At 44.2% G+C, this 24,076-nt stretch overlaps 1 protein-coding gene across 4 annotated transcripts in view; it reads right to left on the bottom strand.

Moving 5' to 3' along the window:
* Positions 1-7,755: 7,755 nt before the first annotated feature.
* The window catches only part of LOC142312091 (uncharacterized), a 31,477-nt gene continuing 15,156 nt past the window's right edge, over positions 7,756-24,076 (bottom strand). The window contains exons 2-7 of one of the 4 annotated variants that reach the window (XM_075350968.1): positions 22,645-22,794; positions 22,339-22,515; positions 22,133-22,256; positions 21,952-22,049; positions 21,663-21,753; positions 7,756-10,363 (exon numbers count right to left, since the gene is read on the bottom strand). In XM_075350968.1, the coding sequence (XP_075207083.1) occupies positions 9,030-10,363; positions 21,663-21,753; positions 21,952-22,049; positions 22,133-22,256; positions 22,339-22,515; positions 22,645-22,722 (1,902 nt within the window). In that variant the 5' untranslated portion in view covers positions 22,723-22,794 and the 3' untranslated portion in view covers positions 7,756-9,029. Of the gene's footprint in view, positions 10,364-21,662; positions 21,754-21,951; positions 22,050-22,132; positions 22,516-22,572; positions 22,795-24,076 lie in introns of those variants that run through there. The other 3 variants (XM_075350969.1, XM_075350970.1, XM_075350971.1) reach the window with 3 other exon arrangements.

The following is a 24,076-nucleotide window of genomic DNA, read 5'->3' as shown; positions in this document are numbered from 1 at the left end:
CTGAGAGGATCCGATATTGTAGGGACCTGAATGGGAAGACGAAAAAATATAAAGTCAGAAAAAATACAATATCAGGAAAAAATGGGATATGCAAACTGTCTTTTCAGAGAGGAAGATGACTTAAACTCTACTGCCACCTATTGAAAGTAGCAGTCCGAAAAGTCAATATCGACCCTCTAATGAGCCTTGTCATATGACTTAGGACGAAAACCAAACCAGAATCTCAATTTGCAGACACAGTGTTTCAGGGTATTGCCCTTTGCACCTGTAAAGTATGACATCTGATTTGGCTGTGTGAGAGGGTTAAAGGGATCTAAGGAGTAACGTTAATTTATATATTAATCTTTCCAGATGAGCAAAAGTCTTCCAGCTCTGTGACATTCCTGTTTCGTGTTGCATGCATGCATTTTGAGCTCTAGCCACAGATTTTCAATGATATTCAGATCAGGGGACTGCGAGGCCCATTGGAAAACCTTCAGCTTAAGCCCTTTGAGGTCGTCTATTGTGGGTTTTCATGTGTATTTAGGATCATTATCCATTTCTAGAAGCCATCCTTTTTTCAACTTTATCTTCTTTACAGATGGTATGTTTGCATCAAGAATTTGTGGAAATTTCATTGATTCCATTCTTCCCTCTACTTGTTAAATGTTCCCCGTGCCATTGGCTGCAACACAACCACAAAGCATGATTGATCCACCCTTATGCTTAATGGTTGGCGAGATATTCTTTTCCTGAATTTCTGTGGTCTTTTTTATCCACACATATCTTTGATCATTATGGTCAAAGAGTTCTATTTTAACCTCATCGATCCACAGGACTTGTTTCTAAAATGCATCACCTTGTTTGTATGTTCTTTTGCATACTTCTGATGCTGATTTTTATGGTGAGGACGCTGGAGAGGTTTTCTTCTGATGACTCTTCCATGAAGGCTAAATTTGTGCAGGTGTCTCTAAACAGTAGAACAATGTACCACAGCTCCAGAGTCTGCTAAATCTTCCTAAACGTCTTTTACAGTAAAGCGTTGGTTCTGATTTGCCTCTCTAGCAAGCAGCTCTCCCAGAAATGTTGCTTTGTCTTCCAGACCTTATCTTGACCTCCACTGTTCCTGTTAACTGACGTTTCATTACATTTTGAACTGAGGAAAAGACAACTTGAGAATGCTTTGGTATCTACTATTCTCCTACTTTGTGGGCAGTCACCAATTTCTGAGTGCTAGGCAGCTGCTCAGAAGAACCCATGGCTGCTGTTTTTCCCCTGGCCTTTACTAATGATGATAATGAACAAACCATAGCCCTAGTAGGCTAATTAAGGTCTGAAACCTTGTTTAAAGTTATCTGAGCACACAAATCACCAAGGGTGTCCAAACTTTTGTATGCCACGGTATGCTTTTCTTAAAAAAACAAAGCAAAACCTTCCCTATGAATCTCTAACCTAGAGAGAAAGCGTCATCTGTCCCCAAACCCAGAGTGACCTCCACTGTATACATGAGCACACCCAGCTGTATATTACTGTACATATACACATGGCAGAGCTGGGGGAGGGGACACAATCTCCGGGAATGAAGGGGTTACTGCACCCAGTAATGGGGAATCTCCACATACCTCCACCTGCAGAGCCGCACACTAGATATATGGCTGCTCTGTGCTTACAGGACCTGTGATGATGTCACATGGAGGGGAGGAGTCAGGGGTCACATGATCAGCTCCTCAGTGTATGCAGGACTCTGCTGTGCTGGTTGTCATGGGGCTTTATGAGGTGAAGGAGGGGTTTACAGGGTGGATGTAGCAGAGCTGTGTGTGTATGAGGTGTATGGAGCAGAGCCGTGTGTGTACGAGGTGTAGGGAGCAGAGCCGTGTGTGTATGAGGTGTACAGAGCGGAGCTGTGTGTGTACGAGGTGTAGGGAGCGGAGCCGTGTGTGTACGAGGTGTACGGAGCGCAGCCGTGTGTGTACGACGTGTACAGAGCGGAGCCGTGTGTGTACTAGGTGTACAGAGCGGAGCCGTGTGTGTACTAGGTGTACAGAGCGGAGCCGTGTGTGTACTAGGTGTACGGAGCAGAGCCGTGTGTGTACGAGGTGTACGGAGCGGAGCCGTGTGTGTACGAGGTGTACGGAGCAGAGACGTGTGTGTACAAGCTGTACAAAGCGGAGGCGTGTGTGTACGAGGTGTACGGAGCGGAACTGTGTGTGTACGAGGTGTACGGAGCGGAGCTGTGTGTGTACGAGGTGTACGGAGCGGAGCCGTGTGTGTACGACGTGTATGGAGCGGAGCCGTGTGTGTACTAGGTATACGGAGCGGAGCCGTGTGTGTACTAGGTGTACGGAGCAGAGCCGTGTGTGTACTAGGTGTACGGAGCAGAGCCGTGTGTGTACTAGGTGTACGGAGCAGAGCCGTGTGTGTACTAGGTGTATGGAGCGGAGCCGTGTGTGTACGATGTGTGCGGAGCAAAGCAAGAAGAAAGGCCCTTCACACGTAGAGGTGTTCTGTCTGTTATAAACAGCTTGTATGATTCTATCGGATTCGTAGCTCCTGTTACCATCCAAGGTAAAATGATGCTAAAAGACTTCAGGCAAGATACATCCAATTGGGATGACCCACTTCCAATGGAGAAGAGAGACCTGTGGGCAGATCGGAGGAAGTCTCTCGAAGCTTTGCCCAGCCTTCTTGTGAAACGATACTCCTGTGCCATCGATAGAAGTCCAAATGCAAAGACTTTGTATCTTCTGCGACGCCTCAGTCATAGCGCTTGCAGAAGTAGCATATCTAAAAACTATAGATGTCAAAAACTGATGCCATATAGGGTTCGAAAGCAAGACAAAACTGGCGCCAAACTTATCTTGGCAAAAATTAACCTGGAGATAAAGGATATCGAGTTCTACATGGACAGCTAGGCACTAGGGTACATTTGCAATGAAATTCGACGCTTTTATGTTTACGTCAGTAATCGAGTGCTAAGGATCAGGAGGTCTACTTGTCCTAAACAGTGGCACTACGTGCTCACACAAAAAGTGTAACTCCATTCTTGGCAGAAGTTCCAGCCATCATGAATTCCAGGCCATTGACTACACTTTCTGGCAATTCTGGAGATCTGGCCCTGGAGTGGCAGATGGATCTCCTAGCAGAGGTAGTCCATGGCAGGGCAACCACCCCCACCCCCCAAGTCCAGGTAATGACTTACACGTCCAGAAAGCGGTAAAAAGATGGCCCTAGGCAATGATGTCGAGGCCTTTTGACTGTATTTTAAAGGGTTACTGAGCTGCAGAGTTATACAATGGTACTGTTGGAATGGACTTCAAGGGCCATCGAGTCAAACCCCTGAGAGTGCAAATTTTCCTAAATCATAGCAGCTATACGTTTATCCAGCTTCCGCTTGAAGATTTCCATTAATGGAGAGCTCATCACCTCCCGTGGTAGCCTGTTCCACTCCCTGACTGCTCTCACTGTCAGAAACTTTTTCCTAATATCTAATCTGAATTTCCTTCCTTTTAGTTTCATCCCATTGCTTCTTGTACTTCTTTGTGCTATTGAGAATAAGGTAGTTCACTCTGCACTGTGGCTTCCTTTCAGATATTTGTAAGCTGCTATTAAGCCTCCTCTCAGCTTTCTCTAATGAAGACTAAACATTCCTAGTTCTTTTAGACTTTCTTCTTATGACATTGTGACTTCCTGGCCTATCAGGTCGTCACAAGGGTGCCGTGCAATCTGCCCTTCTGCATGGTACCCGCTCCTCCTTGTTTACGGGTCCTGTCAATTTGGTGTTGCTACCAACAGGTGTAAATCCTGACGAACACTCTGCACCACAACCACCAAACACCCATTGGGCAGCCTGAGGGGAATATGGCCACCCAGATGGAGGGATGGAAGAGGGAGGGCAGAGATAGTAGTAGTTGAGCAGTGAGACAGTGGTGACAGGACAGGTCACGCTGTGGAGCTGGGCTCCTGTTCCCGTCCCAGGTGCCAGACGTTGGCCTGGGGGTAGTGACAAGGGCTACGGTGCTGCTATAGAGAGCAGGCCGGCTGCCTTGTGCTACAACCGAAATATCAAAAAACTGACCCGCACATCCAACAAATGTGAACAGGTGCTAACTGAAAAAACATAGTAACTATAAATGCAAACAGTTGCACACTGAAAAAAGCCAAAAATTTACCAGGGAAAATATGGCACTGCATTACTGCAAAAGAGAGATATTTAGTTTATGTATTGGCCAATGCATGTAAGCCCGGAGACCAACGGCAAGGTATATCTCTGTAATCCGGGAACCTAACTTAAATGCCACTATCTAGGTTAAAAACATCCTTATCTGGGCAAAATGCCACTATTTGGACTACAAACCACCATGTATGGGCAGCTAGGCTCCTGCTACAATGGTTATGAACACAGCCAGGTCTTAGGGCGGAGTGCTCAGTCAGAAAAAGACTCACTAGAAATATCAAAAAACTGACCCGCACATCCAACAAATGTGAACAGGTGCTAACTGAAAAAACATAGTAACTATAAATGCAAACAGTTGCACACTGAAAAAAGCCAAAAATGTACCAGGGAAAATATGGCACTGCATTACTGCAAAAAAGAGATATTTAGTTTATGTATTGGCCAATGCATGTAAGCCCGGAGACCAACGGCAAGGTATATCTCTGTAATCCGGGAACCTAACTTAAATGCCACTATCTAGGTTAAAAACATCCTTATCTGGGCAAAATGCCACTATTTGGACTACAAACCTCCATGTATGGGCTGCTAGGCTCCTGCTACAATGGTTATGCACACAGCCAGGTCTTAGGGCGGAGTGCTCAGTCAGAAAAAGACTCACTAGAAATATCAAAAAACTGACCCGCACATCCAACAAATGTGAACAGGTGTTTTTTCAGTTAGCACCTGTTCACATTTGTTGGATGTGCGGGTCAGTTTTTTGATATTTCTAGTGAGTCTAGACCCTTGCCTTAAGACCCTTGAAGTCTGCTCTGCTAAAGTCGAGCTTTGAAGTCTGTGCCTTCTCAAGTCTTCCTCCTTTTACAACCCAAAATTCAATGACAGCATGATTGCTGAGTCACATTGTCCCTGCTACCCTTAAGGTACCGTCACACATAACGAGATCGCAGCTGAGTCACGGTTTCCGTGACGCAGTAGCGATCCCGTTAGCGATCTTGTTATGTGTGACACCTACCAGCGATCAGGCCCCTGCTGTGAGATCTCTAGTCGTTGCAGAATGGTTCAGGCCATTTTTTTCAAAGGCGATGTCCTGCTGGGCAGGACACATCGCTGTGTTTGACACTGTATGACAGGGTCACAGTGACTGCTGAGATCGTTATTCAGGTCGCTACTGAGACCTGTATTGTTCCTGCATCGCTGGTAAGATCTGACTGTGTGACATCTCACCTGCGACCTCCCAGCGACTTACCTGCGATCCCTATCAGGTCGCATCGTTTTCGGGATCGCTGGTAAGTCGTTGTGTGTGACTGGGCCTTTAGTCCCTGAACCATTTCCTCGTTGTTGGTTAGAACTAGGTCCAAGATGGCTGCTCCCCTTGTATTTTCTTCTATCAGCTGACAGCTGGTGCCAATGGTTGTGCTACAGTTGCTGCTTACAAGACCCACATTCTTAGTGCCAGATGGTGTAGTGCTTTTTTTTCTTTTACATTATGCTTTCCATTCTCATTTATTTTTAGTATACTAATTAACTTAAGCAAAGAAATTATCCTGCATATTTGTTGGTAAAAACAAACAAAATCTAGGACAAATGAGCAGTAAATAAATAATTGTATGTGTAAATAACACATGATACGTTGTTGACATTACTTTGAACAAAATAGCATAAAAGCCATCCCACCACAACAAGGCGTACCTGTCACAAGGAGATTTTTTCAGGTTTTGTCAACTGTCCTGGCGGCCTCAGGTTCTGTGGAAATTACAGATTCTGGCACTCTGCCTGCAAACTTCTCTGTGGTCTGTGATCAGCGCAGGGAGAAGCAGGCGTTGAGCCACAGGCTTAGGCAGGCTAGCAAGAGTTAATCTCCACTGGACTGCTTCTTAGTCTCTTTGATAACATGGTGTGGCGGAGACAATTGCATTAGCTCCATTCCATATATGCTGTTTGAACTATGTGAGGTGTTATGATCCAGACTTACTGGTGGCTGTTGTGCATTTTTCCTGAGAAGTTTTGGTTTTAACCCTTGTTGTCTTTTTGTTGCTACCATCCTGCTCTTGATTTTCTCCTTAGTATCTTACTCTTTGTTCCTGTGAGTTTGCAGTGTGTCTGAGTTTTGGTTTTCCCCTATCTTAATCTGTGATACCATCACACTCTTGGTCCTTCCTTCCCTGGGGTGGTGGGTGGGTAACAAATTAGATCAGGTCAGGAGAATAGCGAGGCATTTCCACCATTATGGGTATATATAAGGTTAGAGATAGCCTAAGGTCCCTTAGCGTGAGGGACAGCATAGGACCCCCCTGTCCCTCACTATCCTACAATCATATTATGACAGTACCAAATAAGGATGGTTCCTAACTCTTGTAGCTCACCTCACCTTGAACCAGCAGACCTCAAAATAGACAGGGGCAGAGCTGGACCCAGACCTGATGTACAGCCCAAATTGCATTTATACCAACAGGCCCATTTCTTAATTTTTGCTTTAGTTTCTTGTCCTCTCTACATAATAGGAGCGTCTCCCCTTTTTTGGGCTGTACATCCTGTGTATATTGATTTCCACAGGCAGGTGTGAAACAGTAAAAACTAGGTCCTGCTCTGCCTCCTTCTATTTTGATGCCTTTTGGCACACAGTGACGTGAAATACAAGAGTTGGGGACCATTCTGAATGGGTGTACTTTGTCGTGGTTGGATCGTTCTTATGCTCTTTTGATTGATCAAAATAGTAAAAACTAAGGGGTACTTTACACGTTGTGACATCGCTACCACTATATCGTCAGGGTCACGTCGTTAGTGACGCACATCCGGCGCCGGTAGCGACATCGCAACGTGTAAATCCTAGGTGGAACAATAAATGAGCACAGAAACGTACAATCTCGCTGATCTGTGTAACGTCGTTCATTTCCATAATGTCGATGCGACCGCAGGTACGATATTGTTTGTCGTTCCTGCAGCTCCACACATCGCTGTGTGTGAAACCGCAGGAACGACAAACATCTCCTTACCTGCGTCCCGACGGCAATGCGGAAGGGAGAAGGTGGGCGGGATGTTATGTCCCGCTCATCTCCGCCCCTCCGCTTCTATTGGCCGGCCGATTAGTGACGTTGCGGTGACGTCGCTGTGACGCCAAACCTGCCCCTTGAAGGAGGGATTATTCGGCGGTCACAGGGAGACGGGGGCGGGTGCTATCGCGCTAGACATCGCTAGCAAATGCTAGCGATGTCGCAGCGTGTAAACTACCCCTTAGTAGTTTATGTTATTTGCACATACTATTACTATTTATTTACTGCAACGTATTTGCAATTTTGTTTTATCCTAGCTTTTCACTATAATTAACTCTTTTTCATTATTTTTAACCACAATGCCCACCCTTTCCAAAACCATAAACTAAGAAATGCAAAGGCTGCAGAATTGTTGTGTTCAAACCTCAAATTTGACTAAGAAAACGGCTGTGCAAAAATCAGTAGTTAGTGACACGCACACTTTCTGAGACAGCCACATAGTTAAATGTATGTATTGAAATTCTTTTTAGTATATTTTTAAGCACAATTTCCCCCTTGACCCACAAAGAAATGCTAGGAGCTGACCTAAAAAATAGCAGCAACAGATCACAATATTGGATTGACTTGTATGTCCATCAACGGAAACCAATATAACAGGTGTACAAGAAAAAAAAATTGGTAGTTTTAGACATGCACACTTTGTGAGGAAGTGAGAGAGAAATGCTTTTTTTCTTTCACCCTTGTAGACTGTCTTTGGCATGAATGCAAATACATTTGTAGCTGAAATGCAGCAACAGCATTATAACAACGGTGATCAATCAATGAGATCTCCTTCTCGAAACAACTGAATCACAGGGTTATTTTCTTTTCAATATACATGCATTAATCTTCTTCACTACTATGCTAAAACAAATATGTTCTGTAGAATTTCTTTTTCTTAGCATCTCTATAACTAAGCTGTGACGTTCTCTCACTATCCATATTAATGACAAAATAGATACTGCATTCCCTGCTTCTGCTTTTATAGTCATTTCTGATTGCTTGTGCATATGAAATTATCGTAGATACAAGGCATTATGGAAAAAACCTGCACAAATGCACCCAAGACCATATCAGGCTTCTCTGGCTATTGCATTTTTCTGCAATTTGTAAAATGTTGGTAGACAGTAATGCTGATTTACGCAAAGTGAATCACAAATTGTTCATATCTACTGCTTTTAGTAAATTCTTAAAGCTTCGATAAGCATCCAATTCACATCAAGTCCATCATCTCTATTAACAAGTTTTGAGATAACATTAAAACGTTTTGCCCATTATGGACATGAATATGGATTATTATTAATTATTATAGGGACAATTATTCCATGGTGCTTTACATGTGAAAGGGGTATACATAATGGGGACAAGTACATTAATCATAAACAATACAAGGCACAGACTGGTACAGGAGGAGGGAGGACCATGCCCGTGAGGGCTCACAATCTACAAGGGATGGGTGAGGTTACAATACATGAGGGTGGAGATGGTCGTGTGGCGCTATGAAGGACTGAGCTGCAGGTTGTAGACTTGGCGGAGGAGGTGGGTCTTCATGTTCCTTTTGAAACTTTTTTGAGTATGGGGGATGCACGGGAGAAATCTTAGATTTTATTGTGGGAAGATGAGATACAAGGGGAGTAGAGAAGGAGATCTTGTAAGGATCGGAGGTTACGTTCAGGTGAGTACCGGAGACTAGGATTCTTCCCCATTTCAAAACTGTAATTGTAAACAAGATTTGATTTTCTAGAAAAACATATCCCTTATTCTAAGCATGAAAATGGTTTCTCTAATGTGTGACTTTACTGATGCTAAGCAAGATAGAATTTGGGAAGCATTTTAACCAAAACTTGTCATATCGGCTTCTGCTTTGTGTGAGTTTTCTGATGTGAAACAAGATCCCACTTGTGTGCAAAACATTTCCCACATTCTGAACACGAAAATGGCTTCTCCCCTGTGTGAATTTTTTGATGATCAACAAGATTTGATTTCAGAGAAAAACATTTCCCACATTCTGAGCATAAAAAAGGCTTCTCCCCTGTGTGAGTTTTTTGATGTCTAACGAGGTTTGTTTTCACAGCAAACTGTTTCCCACATTCTAAACATGAAAATGGTTTCTCTCCTGTGTGACTTTTCTGATGCCCATTAAGCTGTGATTTTTGGTTAAAACACTTCCCACATTCTGCGCAAAAGTATGGCTTCTCACCTGTGTGAGTTCTTTGATGTATGACAAGACCCACCTTTTGTTTAAAACATTTCCCACATTCTGAACAAGTAAATGGCTTCTCTCCTGTGTGGGTTTTTTGATGGTCAAGAAGAGAGGTTTTCCGAGAAAAACATTTGTCACATTCTGAACAAGAGAACGGCTTTTCGACTATGTGAGTTTTTTGATGGCCAACAAAATTTTTTTTGGTAGAAAAACCTTTCCCACATTCTGAGCATGTAAATGGCTTTTCCCCTGTGTGAGTTTTTTTATGGTCCACAAGACTTGATTTCCAAGAAAAACCTTTCCCACACTCTGAGCATGTAAATGGCTTTGCCCCTGTGTGAGTTTTTTGATGGTCAACAAGACCTGATTTCCAAGAAAAACATTTGCCACATTCTAAACAGCTAAATGGCTTTTCCCCAGTGTGAGTTTTTTTATGTTCAAAAAGATTTGATTTCCGCGCAAAACATTTCCCACATTCTAAGCATGAAAACGGCTTCTCTCCGCTGTGACTTTTCTCATGTACAAATAGATGTGATTTCAATTTAAAACATTTCCCGCATATAGAACATAAATATGACTTCTCGACTGTGTGAACTTTCTGATGTATATCAAGTTTTGATTCAGCTGTAAAATATTTCCCACATTTTGAACATGAAAATTCCTTCACTTCTGTTTCACTTTTTTCACATTTATCAAGATTTGATGTATCTTCACAGCATGGAAATGGATTCTCCCCTTTGCGAGATCTTTCATCTTCACCATCCCTTCTGTTACTTTTATTTTTCCTATCAGTCTGTAATGAATCAGAATATGGGACCTGTTGAAAAGCATCAGATGATAAATCTTCACTATTAAGGGCTGAGGGCATATCTGGGATAGTTGCCCGCTCTTCATATGCATCTTGTGAGATACCATGATCTTCTTCTTTAAAATCTGAATATATTACATGTCCCTCTGAGCTTCTGCTGCAGTCTCCTGCTGAGAATAAAACATTTTTTTTATTTTGGTGTAATACAATCTAACTTTTATAATATGATATTTTTTAATTATTCTGTAAAAACATTTCCATACAAATTGTAGCGCATGTAGCACAACTCCAATAGAATTAGAAATAGTGTGACACTATTAGATAAAACTATGCATACCTTTCAACTTTTATAACAGATAAACCGGAACAATCCATTTGATCTTAGCCTTAACCAAACTCCCTATATTCACACCTATTTACCATTTCTTTCTACCAAGGAGGAGACGTTAGAAGGGGCATGTGGCAATGAGAGACATTCAGCAGATGGCCAGGGACAGTTGTGCGTTGAACCCAGGACTATTTCATTGTATTTCAGATTTGAATGCATTTTTTTCAGGCTGCCCATTGAAGCCTACAGAGAAAAAAATGCACCAAAACATACAACTCAACAGAATCCTGAGTAGTGGGCGCACATTCTCAAGAAATCACATGCTTGCACAGATTTCCTGCACAATACCCCCATAGCATTTATACTGCTTGTGAACATGGCCTAACTCTCCACGCAAAGTGAATGTGATTTCATGAAAACTCTTGCCCACTGCGTGGATAAAGTAGCTGCTGAACTGTATATTATTGGTGCATTTTTTTCTCCATGGGCTTCTATTGGAAGCATTAAAAAAATGTTCAGTAATTTTATAGGGAGAAAAGAAATCTCTAACTTTTATTTTACCTCTAGCATCTCGATACATAAAAATGCATTGGTACAAAGAAATGTAGCTCTACGTACAAGTACAATGTGCCTGTAATGAAGAATACCCACACAATACACATTCAAGGAGAAAATTCTCCTATACCTAACATTGAATCCTGTGGTTTATAGCTACAGCTACTACCTGCCATGCAAGAGTTTGGGGGTCTAAAAACAATAAATATACATTAGGGAGAAGTGGCCCCCAAATGGGGTTCTAGCCCATGTAGCAAATGCTTTGCTTTCTTGAATATATAAAATTCTAAAACTCAACATATTATGTGCACCACAAAAACTGTGGCTTATTATGTGACATCTACAGATGAGCGAAAACAAGGTTCGATGTTCAGTGTTCGTACCAAACACAGACTTTACAAAAAAAAGAGACTTTGGGTGCTTTACATATGAACACCACTCACGCGAGCATCCCTGTGCCCTGTGCTCGGGTATGTTCGATCCACAGCCCAGTGTCAGCCGCTTGCACTTTTTGAACAGCATGTACTGGGTTAACAACAGCATGATCGGATGTAGTGTGCACCAAACAAAAAAAAATGGAAAAAGCAGCCCATTCACCCAGAAAGTGATCTACTTATGGCTGGCTGCATGTGCGCAGAGTTCCAAACTGCCCAATTAGTGACTTCCATTGGGGTTCAGCTCAAGTCCGTGTCCTAAACAGAACTTTATCTAAAGTCCGGCTGAACCCGCCAAACCAAACTTCCATGGGTCCGCTCATCTCTAGTCACATCCAATGTCCCAAAATATTGGACTTATGGCACGAGAACTCATAATCTGTGTGTGAGAACATGTGAGGGATATTTTGCCTGCTAACAATGCTGATAACTTTGAGAAATTCAAACCTATTAGGCTGCTTTCACATATCCGGTAGGTGCAGAGCCGGCCAGTCCGGCTCTAAAACCTATGCAACGGATGCGGCGAAAAAGCCGCATCCTTTGCATAAGTTTTTTAAATGTGCCCCATCCGGTTTTTGCCGCTTGCGGCATGCTACTGAGCATGCGCAGTGGCAAAAACCGCATGTGGCGACCGGATGCAGTTTTTGCCGCATCGCGCCGCATCCGGTGTCCATAGGCATGCATCGGAAAATTCGCCGCATCAGCCGGATGCGGCGCAATGCGGTTTTCTTTGCCGCACAAAAAAACGTTCCAGACAACGTTCCATCCGGCCGCTGCATCGGCTAAATATGCCACATGCGGCAAAAACCGGATGGAACGCAAGGCCATGCGGCACAATCCGGCACTAATGAAAGTCTATGCAGAAAAAAACGGACCTGCGGCAAAAAAACCCGGTTTCGTTTTTTCAGCAAAGAGCCGATTGTGCCGCACAGCAAAAACCGGATGTGTGAAAGCAGCCTTACTCGACACTCACATCACCAATGTGACTCTACTTTTCTTAGGGTCCATGTTATTGACTGCATCAACATCAACATTCATGGGGATGACATTTCTCACCGTTTTGCCAGACTTGAATCCAAAAGAATTTGGATACCTAAAACCTTCAAACCTGAAGGCTTTACTGAAACTCTAAATTTTTAACCATTGTACTAAATATAGAGTTTTGCATTAGTCCTCTGTGCACAGTACCTCTTCATTGGGTCTTTTACTTACTTTTTTAATTGATGTTTTTATTCAATATCTTTGTCTTTATTATTCTTTTATCTTGAAAACCTTTATTGGCAGCCAAGCAGTGGTGTATTTAAATACTGTGATGGAGCATTATTCTGCAGAAAAATAATGAATTTCTCAAAACATGCAGACTTTTTCCTATACTACTGCTGGAAAAAAGTGTCATCTAAAAACAGCTCATAGCAATAACCTTCCTCCACCTTGTTGATCCACTGGCCCATCATCTGGTCCTTCAGGAGTCACTCTCATCTCATCAAGCCATAAAACATTTGAACAATCTATCTTCAAATATTTCTTGGCCTAGTCTTGACGTTTCCACTTCTGTGTCTTGCTCATTGGTGGTCAGATTTTTAGCTTTCCTCACCTGGGCCATGTCTCTGAGCACGGAAAACACCTTGTACTTCTTTGCCTCCGGGGAGGTTGCAGTTCTGATATAACAGCACTGGATGATAATGGCTTCTTGATCGCTTCACGTTTGATTCTTACCAAATCTGGGACTTATTGTGTGTCTTTTTTTTTTCTCAACTCATTTTTTGCGACCTTGTTGATTATTGGCAACAAAACTATTGGTGATTCTATGCTCATGCCCAATATTTTTGAAATTTCAAAAGTGCTGCATCCTCTGTAAAACTTGTAGCAATGTTTGTCTTTTCAGAGTCAGTTAAAACTCTTTTTTGATCCATTTTGCCTAAGTAAAACAATAATTCTGCTCACCTTGGTAAAAGGTGTAAATAGCCTTAAAACACGTCCCCCTACTTCCACAAATATACATCACGACCTGGTCCATCATATAAGTATTCAACTTTATACAGCATGTAAATGGAAAATCTGCACAAAAATAATGAAATCTCATGCGGTGTCTGACTCAAAACTCTCCGACTGTCCAGTCTACTTCTGGCGCTGTTCACACAGGAAAGTCGGACACTCCACACAATGTTGCTTTTGAGTTGCACAGACAGGCTCGGGCATTGACTAGCTGTGCTTTTATTAGTAATCGGGCTTGTAATTCTGCTAGCCTGTGGATTGCTGCTGGAGTCACATGTTGCAGGAGACCTATCCCAGTCGCCTCTGCCCTTTTTAAGATGGTGGAGCCTGTTCTGCCATGCTGATGATAGCTTTATGTGAGCCCGGTCATTGTGCTTTGTGATCCAATTGCTGGTGAACTTCTGTGTGCTGTTTCGTGTGTTGTGGAAATACTCTTGTTGTCTCATTGGTTCCTCCTTTCCTTTAGTTTCCTCCTAATCACTTATTGTCTACACCTCTGTAATTGCTGAGAGTTTGGGTATGTGCGCACGTTGCATTCTGGCTTGACAAAAAAAATGCAGAGTTTTGTCACTGCATGTGAGTTTCAAAACACTGTGTTTTGGATGCATTTTTAATGCAGATTGGATGAGTTCAGGATGCTTGCTCTCCCACAGACAGAGAGGGAAAAGCATCCAAAACGCACAAAAGAAGTGACATGTTGCTTTTTAGAATGCATCGATTTTATAAAAAATTTGGCATCCAAAATGCTGCGTTTCAAAACGCAACGTGCGCATGGAATTTGCTTAATTGTCATAGACTTTGCTGGGGACGCAGAACGCATGCGTTTACGCTGCAGTTTAAAATGCTGCGTAAACGCATGAAAAAACGCAACGTGCGCACACAGCCTTTGAGTTTTGTTTTTTCCTCCGTCTGTTTATTTGTGTGGGATCTGCCACTCCCTACCACTGTCCCATGATGTTACATAAAGAAGCAGTGTGTTTCAGGTGTGCATTAACTCCTTAATGCCCGCTGGCAAAAAAAATTATGCCCCAGCAGTCATAGTCCCACCCAACTGATTTGAACACCTGACGTGTGCCTAGCAGGCAAGACCAAATCCGTGATCTGCCTGTACCTGTTAACCCCTTAAATGGCGTTGTCAAAATGTGACAACGCCATTATAATTGTGGTCGCGGTTAAAGTTTACAACTCCGCCCGACACACTGGAAGTCACGTGACGTGATAACGTGGATCTGATGGTTTCGTGGTAGCACAACGTCATGTGATGATTCCTGTAGCGCACGACTCAATTCCTGTTTTATCCAGCCTAGAGCTGTGTGAGATAGGAGATGAGCATATCTGGTGTTCACAGCTGTGCAGCTGTGATCAGCAGATATGGAAGAGTGATTAGTCTGCTGATCCTTATGGTCCCCTAGGGGGACTAGTAAAATTAAAAAAAGTAAAAAAAAAAGTTTTGAAAAATTAAAAAAAATAAAAATTTTGCGCAAAATGCAATTACAGGCGATCAAAGTGTAGCATCTGCGCAGAGGTACCATTGAGAACGTCAGCTCGAGATACAAAAATAAGCCATCACTGAACCCTACATCCCAAAAAATGAAAACGCTACAGGTTGCGCAAAACGTGAGCCACTTTTTTGGACAAACTTCAGGTTTTTTTTAACCCATTAGATAAAGGTAAAGATATACATGTTTGGTGTCTATGAACTAGCACCGACCTGAGGCATCATATGGCCACATCAGTTTTACCATATACTGAATACAGTGAATAAAATATCTCAAAGACAGTTGTGCAATTGCACTTTTTTTTGCAATTTTTCCGCATTGGCAATTATTTTGCCATTTTCCAGTACACTAGATGGTAAAACTAATAGTTTCATTTAAAATTAGAACTCCTTCTGCAAAAAACAAGCCCTCATATAGCTATATTGATGGAAAAATAAAAAAGTTACGGCTTTCGGAAGAATGGCGAAAAAAACAGAAACCGCAAAATTAGCTGCTTGTGGAGGGGTTAAAATACATCCACAGGTGTGCCTCTAACTCAGATGTTTACAATAAACCAGAGGCTTCCAAAAACATGACATCATTATATGGGCTGTCCCATATTGTTTAAAGACATAGTACTCTAAAGCGGGGTTTACACGCTACGATATATCTTACGATATGTCGTCGGGGTCACGTCGTAAGTGACGCACATCCGGCATCGTATGACATATCGTAGCGTGTGACAGCTACGAGCGAGTGTGAACGAGCAAAAATACTCACCTTATCATTGCTCGTTGACATGTCGCTCATTTTCTAAATATCGAATGTCCTTCTGTGCTCCGGTTGTTCATTGTTCCCGAGGCAGCACACATCGCTCCATATGAGACCCCGGGGGCGATGAACTGCAGCTCACCTGCGTCCCGCCGGCAATGCGGAAGGAAGGAGGTGGGCGGGATGTTACGTCCCGCTCATCTCCACCCCTCCGCGTCTATTGGCCGGCGGCTGTGTGACGTCGCTGTGACGCCGAACGTCCCTCCCCCTTCAGGAAGAGGATGTTCGCCACCCACATCGAGGTCGTTCGGGAGGTAAGTACGTGTGACGAGGGTTACTGACTTTGTGCGACACGTGCAACAAATTGCCCGTGGCGCACAAACTATGGAGGCGGGTGCGATCACACACGTGATCGCACATGAAGTCCACGCGTGTAAAGCAACTTTTAGTATATGTAAACTTTTGACTTTGCAGGAAGTAATAAAAATGCCTAGAAACAGTCTCTCTCTCTCGTTATTTTGGCATTTGACAAATATAAATAATTTTGGTTCCTAATTGACCCAAAACAGGAAAGATTTATTCTGATTTCATGTCAGATAGTGAGAAAAACATGCAGATGTGTCTTTTTAGATACTGTATGTAAACTTATGGTGTCAACTGTACATAATTTTATATATATAAATATATATATATATATATATATATATATATATATATATATACACACACACACAGTATATACACACACACACACACACACTATTCACAAAAAGTTGTATGTCAGATGAAATTTCAGGTTGACCCTAAAATGCTTTCTATCCTTTCTAAGGGCTCCGCCACACATCCGTGAAAACCACGTCCGTGTAAAACGGACCGTTTTTCGGGTCCGTTTTCCGTTTTTTATGTCCGTTTTTATGGTATGTGTGGCCTGCGTGTGTATCCCGTATGCTAGCCGTATGTGCGTGTGGAATGTCCGTGTGTGCGTGAGTGAAATAACTGACATGTGTATGTGTTGTCCGTGTGAAATGTATGTGTGTGATGCAAAATGTCGTTACTACATGTCGGAAGACAGAGTAGCGGGATGAGAATGAACTCGGGTGAACTTCACCCGACTTCATTGTCATGCCGCGGCTCTGTCTTTGTGCCGTGTACTGATTAGCGGTCACCTGTGAAGGATTCACCGGTGACCGGTAATCCCCCGAGTGACTGAAGTGTCCCCCCCTCTCTCATACTCACCGATCCCCGATCCCCGGCGCTGCACGGCGTTCACACTGCTCCGGCGGCTTTTTCTAATTTGAAAAAGCCGGCCGCCCATTAATCAATCTCGTATTCCCTGCTTTACCCGCCCACCGGCGGCTGTGATTGGTTGCAGTGAGACACGCCCACCATGCTGAGTGACAGGTGTCACACTGCACCCAATCACAGCAGCCGGTGGGCGTGTCTATACTGTGCAGTAAAATAAATAAATAAATAATTAAAAAAACCGGCGTGCGGTCCCCCCCCATTTTAATACCAGCCAGATAAAGCCATACGGCTGAAGGCTGGTATTCTCAGGATGGGGAGCTCCACGTTATGGGGGGCCCCCCACCCTAACAATATCAGTCAGCAGCCGCCCAGAATTGCCGCATACATTATATGCGACAGTTCTGGGGCTGTACCCGGCTCTTCCCGATTTACCCTGGTGCGTTGGCAAATCGGGGTAATAAGGAGTTATTGGCAGCCCATAGCTGCCAATAAGTCCTAGATTAATCATGTCAGGCGTCTAGGAGACACCTTCCATGATTAATCTGTAAGTTACAGTAAAAAAACACACACACATGAAAAAATCCTTTATTAGAAATAAAAAACACAAACACATTCCCTCATTACCAATTTATTAACCCCGACAAACCCTCCATGTCCGGCGTACTCCACGGTCCTCCAGCGTCGCGTCCAGCTCTGCTGCATGCAGGTGACAGGAGCAGCAGAAGACACAGCCGCTCCGGTCACCTCCACGCAGCTAATGAGATGAGTAGCGCGATCAGCTGCTGTCAGTCAGGTAACTCGCGGCCACCGCTGGATCCAGCGGTGGCCGCGGGTAACCTCAGTGACAGCAGCTGATCGCGCTACTCATCTCATTAGCTGCGTGCAGGTGACAGGAGCGGCTGTGTCTTCTGCTGCTCCTGTCACCTGCATGCAGCAGAGCTGGACGCGACGCTGGAGGACCGTGGAGTACGCCGGACATGGAGGGTTTGTCGGGGTTAATAAATTGGTAATGAGGGAATGTGTTTGTGTTTTTTATTTCTAATAAAGGATTTTTTCATGTGTGTGTGTTTTTTTACTGTAACTTACAGATTAATCATGGAGGGTGTCTCATAGACGCCTGACATGATTAATCTAGGACTTATTGGCAGCTATGGGCTGCCAATAACTCCTTATTACCCCGATTTGCCAACGCACCAGGGTAAATCGGGAAGAGCCGGGTACAGCCCCAGAACTGTCGCATATAATGTATGCGGCAATTCTGGGCGGCTGCTGACTGATATTGTTAGGGTGGGGGGCCCCCCATAACGTGGAGCTCCCCATCCTGAGAATACCAGCCTTCAGCCGTATGGCTTTATCTGGCTGGTATTAAAATGGGGGGGGACCGCACGCCGGTTTTTTTAATTATTTATTTATTTTACTGCACAGTATAGACACGCCCACCGGCTGCTGTGATTGGGTGCAGTGTGACACCTGTCACTCAGCGTGGTGGGCGTGTCTCACTGCAACCAATCACAGCCGCCGGTGGGCGGGTAAAGCAGGGAATACGAGATTGATTAATGGGCGGCCGGCTTTTTCAAAAGAGGAAAAGCCGCCGGAGTTTTTATAACAGCAGAACAGCGCCGCGCCGGAGATCGGGGAATGGTGAGTATGAGAGAGGGGGGAACTGACCGACAGACAGCTAGAGGGACAGACAGACATAGAGACCGACCGACGGACTGAGGGAGAGAACGAAACATAAAAAGAAAAAAGACTGACATGACATGAAAAAAGCACAAAACATACAGGGAACAAACAGAGATGCGTCCGTGTCACTCGGACGTGCGCACAGACCCATTGACTTTCATTGGGTCCGTGCTGCGTGTTGTGTGAATAAAACGGACATGCTGGCGTGAGACACGGCCCACAAAACGCATCACGGAGACGGACAAACGGACATAACCAAAAACGCAAGTGTAACCGCTGAGATATAGTAACATTGGTGCACGTTTGGCCGTGTCTCCAGTATACACGGAAACGGACCAAACACGCACGTTTTTCACGGATGTGTGGCGGAAGCCTAACATGGAGCTTAATCGCAGAATTCACAACAGGTATTTCAGTCATGGATTACCCAATAAATTTCTTGGGTTCAATTAGAATTGGTATTTAAACAATCCTTCTCATCATGCTGTTCACATTGTGACATGAGACCAAGAAAAAACCATTCATCAACAGTACATCATTATTGCGAGCCTAGTAATAGGAGTTACTGAGGCCACTGAGTTTAGAACATCACAGAGTGTCATCAGCCTGTTGTACAGAGACACAAAGAGACTGGAAGAGTCATAGAATGGCAGAGAAGTGGATGTCCTTTAGCCACATCTCACACTGATAACAACTTCATTGTGATCAATGCACTTCAGAACCAGATGATAAATGTCACACAACTTGAGGGACATTTAAAGGGAACCTGTCAGCAGAAATTTCGCCTTAAACCTAACAGATTCCCCCTCTGCAGCTCCTGGGCTGCATTCTAGAAAGGTCCCTGTTATTATAGTGCCCCCTTTCTGACCCAAAAAAAGAGTTTATATCGAGGTACCTTTTTGGCTTCTGATTCTCTAAATGTGTCACGGGGGCGGGCTGCCTGATGGCCGTTATTCTGCCCCCTGTTCCTGTATGCCGCCCCCATCGCCGATTTCTATACTTCTGGACGCCGCCCACTGCTCCAGCCATCCCCGCGCATGCCCAGTGCTCATCTCTCGTGGATGAGCACTGTGCCCAGTGTCACCGGTGGTGACGTGCGCGCAGGGTTTAGATTATGGGCGGTGCTGTGATGTTAATTACCAAGCAACCGCCCATAATCGCGGGACCGCGCATTCCCCCTCGGCCTGCTTCTTTCTGCGCAAGCGCGCTGCAGCTGAACTCACGTCACCTCCTTCCCATCTTGCCCTGAGGCAGGAAATAGATGGGAGGAGCGCGGAGCAGTGACTACACCGATCAGGAGGAGTTCAGCTGCAGCGCGCTTGCGCAGAAAGAAGCAGGCCGAGGGGGAATGCGCGGTCCCGCGATTATGGGCGGTTGCTTGGTAATTAACATCACAGCACCGCCCATAATCTAAACCCTGCGCGCACGTCACCACCGGTGACACTGGGCACAGTGCTCATCCACGAGAGATGAGCACTGGGCATGCGCGGGGATGGCTGGAGCAGTGGGCGGCGTCCAGAAGTATAGAAATCGGCGATGGGGGCGGCATACAGGAACAGGGGGCAGAATAACGGCCATCAGGCAGCCCGCCCCCGTGACACATTTAGAGAATCAGAAGCCAAAAAGGTACCTCGATATAAACTCTTTTTTTGGGTCAGAAAGGGGGCACTATAATAACAGGGACCTTTCTAGAATGCAGCCCAGGAGCTGCAGAGGGGGAATCTGTTAGGTTTTAGTCGAAATTTCTGCTGACAGGTTCCCTTTAAAGGAGCTGAGAGGCACCCAAGTGTCACATCAGACCATTCAAAACTGTTTATATCAGCGTAGTCTGCGTGCTAGATGTCCTGCAAGGGTACCTGACCACACCATCAAGCATAGGTGTCATCATCTTGTATGGGCTAGGGAGTATCTAAGGGGGACCAGTGGACCTCAGTGCTGTTCACTGAAGAAAGTCAGTTCATGCTGAGCAGAAATGATCTTTTCCAACGATGCTGAAGAGGTCAAGGAGAGCACAATGCATCAGGCGCTGTTGTCTCCATATGAGACTTTTGTAGTGGTGTTACAGTGTGGGCAGGTGTATCTAGTCAATAAAGAATTGTCCTATACTTTGTGAATGGTACAGTGACACGCCAATACCATAATTAATCAAGTCATTGTGCCTCTGCATGAACAAAACAGGCCTAATTTCATCTTCATGGACAACAATGCTATAAAATGTTAGAATAGAGCCACCAACACACAATGCATGTTTCGCACATGAGCTACATCTGGGGGTGAAGAGGACAGAATAATTTTGTATCTAGACCCCATGTACCTGCCCAGGGTGGATTCACATTTCCACATGTTGTAAGAAAAATTTTACTGTTTTTCTGCTGGAAACCATTCAGTAAAAAGTAAGAAAATGTCCATTCTCTTGACATCCATAGAACTATATTCAAATATTTAAACACTAGAGATCCGGTGGAAATACCAACATTTTATTATCAAATATTGTGATATTAAGAACGGATTGAAGGCTTCAACTCCACCCACCTCAACTAGCCAAATAGATCAAAATGCCATCTGGGAAAACATACCAGACCTCACGTCCAGGTCCAGGTCAGAGTTTCTGAAAGTGCTCAACCCTAGGTACGAGCATAATAGAAGTCAATGATTGGGCAGTTCGTCTCTCCGCCCACATGCAGCTAGCCATAAAGAGTGCATTTCCTTGGGAAAACTTTGCTTTAACACCAGTGAGAGCCATTCCGATGCGAATGGCTTTCCCTGGGATGCCTGCACACATCATGCAGTGAAACAAGCCTGTGCATTGTGGTCGTTGTTTCATCTGAACACCTGCGATACTTGGCTGAGCTTGGCGAGTACCTGAGCACCCCGATGCTTGATCGAGTAACAAGCATTGCTGAGCGCGTTCGCTCATCATTACTCACAAGTAAAACAAAATGATTCCAGTGAGAATTTGCATTTAATGGTTACCACTCACCTGAGTAGCCGTATGTAGGAATCTCCGCTTTACACCACTCATCACCCCTCTCGTAGGTCTCTGTAGTATTAATATGAGTCATATCTTCACCCTGAAACAAATATTGTAAAATTCACAGACAGATGGAGAAGTTACATCTATGATCAGCTCTAATCCTGTCATCTCCATCTTTTCACATTACACAAGTATAAAACATATAATACTGGAGGATAAAACAAGACTGAGCACAAGACCTTCACAGCCGTCTACACATCATAGGGAGATTTCATGATACCTTCTCTCCATCTACCTGATGATCCTGAGGAACACTGGGATTTTCTTGTTTACAGTCCTGTGGAAGAAGAGGATGGGGACATCTCTCTGGTGTTATCCTCTCACTGGATAGAACTAAAGGAAACACAAACAGGGACTGAATTCATTCTTTACATACAGATTATTATAGGCCATGTGCATTTAGTCCTGTCTATTACCTGGTGATGTGAGGAGCTGGGGATCCTCCATCATGACCTTCTTGTACAGATCTTTGTGTCCTTCTAAATACTCCCACTCCTCCATGGAGAAATGGATAGTGACATCCTGACACCTTATAGGAACCTGACACATACAATGATACCGTCATCCCCTGATCCCTTCATAGCGTTACTGTATAATGTCCCAGCATTCCCAGCAGTGTCACCTCTCCAGTCAGCAGCTCAATCATCTTGTTGGTGAGTTCTAGGATCTTCTGGTCATTGATGTCCTCGTGTATCAGGGGGTGAGGTGGAGGCCCCGTTATTGGGCTCAGGGGTCTTCCACATCCCTCAGACACAGGGTTCTGACAGCGATCACTAGATGTCTTCACTACTACGTAATCCTGTTTATGGAGAGACACATTAATAAATCTCACTACAGACATTTCCAGAGTCCTTACCTCTCCAGTTCTGTCCATCTGTTATTCCCATAAATAAGAATGATGTAATGTGACGTCATCAGAATCTCTCACCTCTCCAGTAAGCCGGAAGAGGATCTCTAGGGTGAGGTGTAATATCCTCTCCGCCATCTTATCCCTGTCTCTATCCATCCTTCATGGGTAAATCAGGAAAATTCTCTTACATAGGAGATCTCCACTGAGAGGATCCGATATTGTAGGCACCTAAATGAGAAGATGAGCGGATGTCGCATCATAAAGAATAGTATATAATAATACAATAACTGGAGATAATAAGGAGAAATGTATTACGAGATATAAAGCAGTGTCTCCTTATTTCAGGACAGAGAGCATGTTGCATCATCACAGGATCGCCACAGCTAATCACTGGCCACTGAGGTGTTACCAACATGTACAGTACTAAAGTTTTAAGCACATGTGGAAAAAATGCTGCAAAGTAACAATGCATTAAAAAATATTTTTTTTAGTTTTTTTTTATCAACTAAAGGGAGCTCTCAGCAGGTTTTTGCTATGTAAGCTAAAGAGGGTTAAGACAGAGAATTCAGAGATGCTTGTCTCGAACCAAACCGTTCGCCAATTTCAAATTCGAGTTGTTTTGGGCAATGTTCGAGTCGTTCGACGAACTTGAACGATTTGCTTCACGTTCGACAGTTCGAGTTAACGTTCGATAACGGTTCGATCACCAAAAGCGTGGCTTTTCACAGTAAGGCTATGTGCACACATTGCGTATTTGCATGCGTCCTGCGTCCCCAGCACAATCCCTCTCTCTTTCCTACTCACCGATAAGCTGCACGGCTGTCACAAAGCTCCGGCGGCTTTTCCTCTTTTGAAAATGGCTGCCGCTCTTTATTTAAACTCGTATTCCCTGCTTTCCCCGCCAACCGATGCCCATGATTGGTTGCAGTCAGACACGCCCCCACGTTGAGTGACAGCTGTCTCACTGCAACCAATCACAGCCGCCGATGGGCGGGTCTATATCGTGCAGTAAAATAAATAAATAACTAATTAAAAAAAAAAAAAACACCTGCGGTCCCCCCCAATTTTGATACCAGCCAAGATAAAGCCACACGGCTGGAGGCTGGTATTGTCAGGATGGGGAGCGCCATGTTATGGGGAGCCCACCACTCTAACAATATCAGCCAGTAGCCACCCGGAATTGCCGCATGCATTAGATGCGACAGTCCCGGGACTTTACCCGGCTCATCCTGAATTGCCCTGTTGCGGTGGCAATCAGGGTAATAAGGAGCTTATAGCTGCCACTAAGTCCTAAGTTAATTATGGCAGGCGTCTCCCCGAGATACCTTCCATGATTAACCTGTAAGTGAAAGTAAATAAACACAACAAAAATTTGTTTATTTGGAATAAAAGACAAAACCTCATTTACCACTTTATTAATCCCCAAACACCCATCCAGGTCAGAAGTAATCCACACGATGCTTTCAGCTTTGCTACATGAAGCTGACAGGGAGCGTCGTAGAACATGACC

The sequence above is a fragment of the Anomaloglossus baeobatrachus genome, chromosome 5, assembly GCF_048569485.1.
Source record: "Anomaloglossus baeobatrachus isolate aAnoBae1 chromosome 5, aAnoBae1.hap1, whole genome shotgun sequence".
NCBI lineage: Eukaryota > Metazoa > Chordata > Amphibia > Anura > Aromobatidae > Anomaloglossus > Anomaloglossus baeobatrachus.
Note: the sequence above shows the minus strand (reverse complement) of the source record. Positions and strands in the feature narration are given on the sequence as shown.